This window comes from Eucalyptus grandis, chromosome 1 (genome assembly GCF_016545825.1).
Source record: "Eucalyptus grandis isolate ANBG69807.140 chromosome 1, ASM1654582v1, whole genome shotgun sequence".
Classification (NCBI taxonomy): Eukaryota; Viridiplantae; Streptophyta; class Magnoliopsida; order Myrtales; family Myrtaceae; genus Eucalyptus; species Eucalyptus grandis.
In genome coordinates, this window is record NC_052612.1 from 39,105,738 (window position 1) to 39,108,001 (window position 2,264).

The 2,264-nt window shown below is 43.7% G+C and overlaps 1 protein-coding gene across 1 annotated transcript in view; it reads right to left on the reverse strand.

The window, feature by feature from the left end:
• Positions 1 to 1,258, reverse strand: part of LOC120286677 (G-type lectin S-receptor-like serine/threonine-protein kinase SD2-5) — a 2,124-nt gene extending 866 nt beyond the window's left edge. The window contains exon 1 of the mRNA XM_039299062.1: positions 25 to 1,258. Within this exon, the coding sequence (XP_039154996.1) occupies positions 25 to 982 (958 nt within the window). The 5' untranslated portion in view covers positions 983 to 1,258. The remainder of the gene's footprint in view (positions 1 to 24) is intronic.
• Positions 1,259 to 2,264: the final 1,006 nt, after the last annotated feature.

Below are 2,264 nucleotides of genomic sequence, written 5' to 3' on the forward strand. Positions count from 1 at the left end.
TATGCGCTTCATCACTCGGCATACAACGATCCACATTTTTCCTACCACATAGGACTTCTAACATCACGATGCCAAAACTATACACATCCACCTTTTCTGTGATTATAGAGCTTAACCACTCTGGAGCAAGGTAACCTGGTGTTCCTCGCATGGTCGTCATGACTTGGCTTTGGTCCTTCTCAATTAGCTTCGACAATCCAAAATCAGCGAGCTTCGCATTGAAATGTTCATCCAGCAGTATATTTTGGGGTTTGACATCTAAGTGAATTATTTTTTGATGGCATTCCTCATGGAGATAGGCTAGTCCCTTGGCAACGTCGATAATAATCTTTCTCCTCACTTGCCAACAGAGGTCAAACTCTTGGTCTTTATGGAAGATCCACTTATCAAGAGAACCATTGCACATATACTCATAGACTAAAAGTCGAAATGATTTTTCAGCACAAAATCCGAGTAGTCTTACTAGATTGACATGATGTATAGTGCCAATGGTTTCCGCCTCGGCCAAGAATGACTTCTTCATTTGACTAAAACCATCAAGGCGCTTGACTGCAATCCTAATGCCGCTGGGTAAAGTTCCTAGAAACACTGAGCCAAATCCTCCTTCCCCTAGCATGACGGTGAAATCTCCCGTCATGGCCTTTAGGTCCTCATAATAGAATCTAGTTATCTGAAGCCTCGGTAAGTCTGGATCGTCATTACTATCGACATCATTTTTTCTCACCATACTTGGAATACAAATCCCAAAAAGGCTTACTAAAATCATCAAAACTGCTCCAACAGTAATCCCTAATATTAACTCTGCTCGTCTCCTTCTTTTTCTTGGAAAGATTGATAACGGCAACGGTTTGTTTGAACTGTTGTTGACTTTGATAAATGCTAAGCTGGAATACTGGCCGTAGTCATTTATAAGGGAAAATGAATCTGATAATAAGTAGCAGTCTCCACCATAGAGAATGCTTTGATTACGAAATAGTGCCATTGTGCAGGAGCACCCTTTCCTCAAACATGCTTCCTTGCAACTCTCTGCAGTTGCGTTTGAGATGTCTGCACTAATATTAATGTTTGTCAAAGCAAAGAAGCTCACATTCTCAACTGCTGTGAAAGTGTTATTGAGTGAATCACAAGAGATCGGTGAGCTGAGATTGCAGCCGTCAGATGGACCCCTCTCTTCAATTTGTTCTGTCTCGCTGGGACACACACACTGAGATCCATATGAACAGATGCCATAAGTTCCACACACGAATGGATAAGCGCAAGTATCAACTTGATCCTCAAGAAGATCCGTCGGGCTCCAACCATTGGAGAATTCAACATAAACATAATGCTCCAGATGCCCATCAGTCATCAGACGGATGAACTGAGGCAATGATGTAGGGGAAAATTCAAACTCACCAAAGGTTCCATTCTTGTAAAGTGCTCCAACCTGTCCATTGTCGCTCTTCATTTTGCTCACATTGCTCGTTCTGTAGAAAATTTGTGAAGAATAGGCTGTTCTTACAGATGCGACAAAGCCTATTTGATCATCAGTGGTGAATGTGTAGACCCGTGCTGTCTCATCCGGCGCACTTGATGTCGCTGTTAGTTTCATGCCAGGACGTAGCTCCTGTCCAGGAAGAATTGTGTCTGTAGGGTGATCGAAAGACTGCCAAACGATGGTGTCATTTCTGTCGTAAAGCACGAGATTTCCAACCTCAGTCAAGTTTAAGCCAACGACTGATTTGCCAGCAGTATTTGTGGACCACAATTTTTTTCCGTCGGCACCCAGTAAAACTAAATCGCCTTCCTGGGTGAGTCGCATTTGGACAGTGTCGTTCATCGATTCTTGCTGAACCAACCAAACTAACCGTGGATTGATGTTTTTTATGTCTTCTGTCGGTTGGAAAATATACACGCCAAAATTGCATAAAACGCCAACAGATGTTTCATAGCTTATGGAGCCAAAAAAGAAACTTGGTCCTGAGTTTAGCCTGGAAAGCACGAACTTGAAACCGGCTATGGTGGTTATATTGTAGTCGTAAGGTTTACTGGGCGTCCATACGGTGGGAACACTGACCGACGAAGGTCCAATCCTAAATTTGGCGATAGTTAGTGGCGGAAGCAGCAGTAGGAGGAGGAGGGAGGAGGAGGAGGAGGAGGAGGCTCGGAAAAGGAGCGGGGAAACAAGAAGGGATTTTCCGACCAGGCAGGACCATTGACATGTGTGCAAGTAAGGTCAAGGTATTTCGGGTGGGAAATAGAAGGAGGAACACCTCTGGTACTAA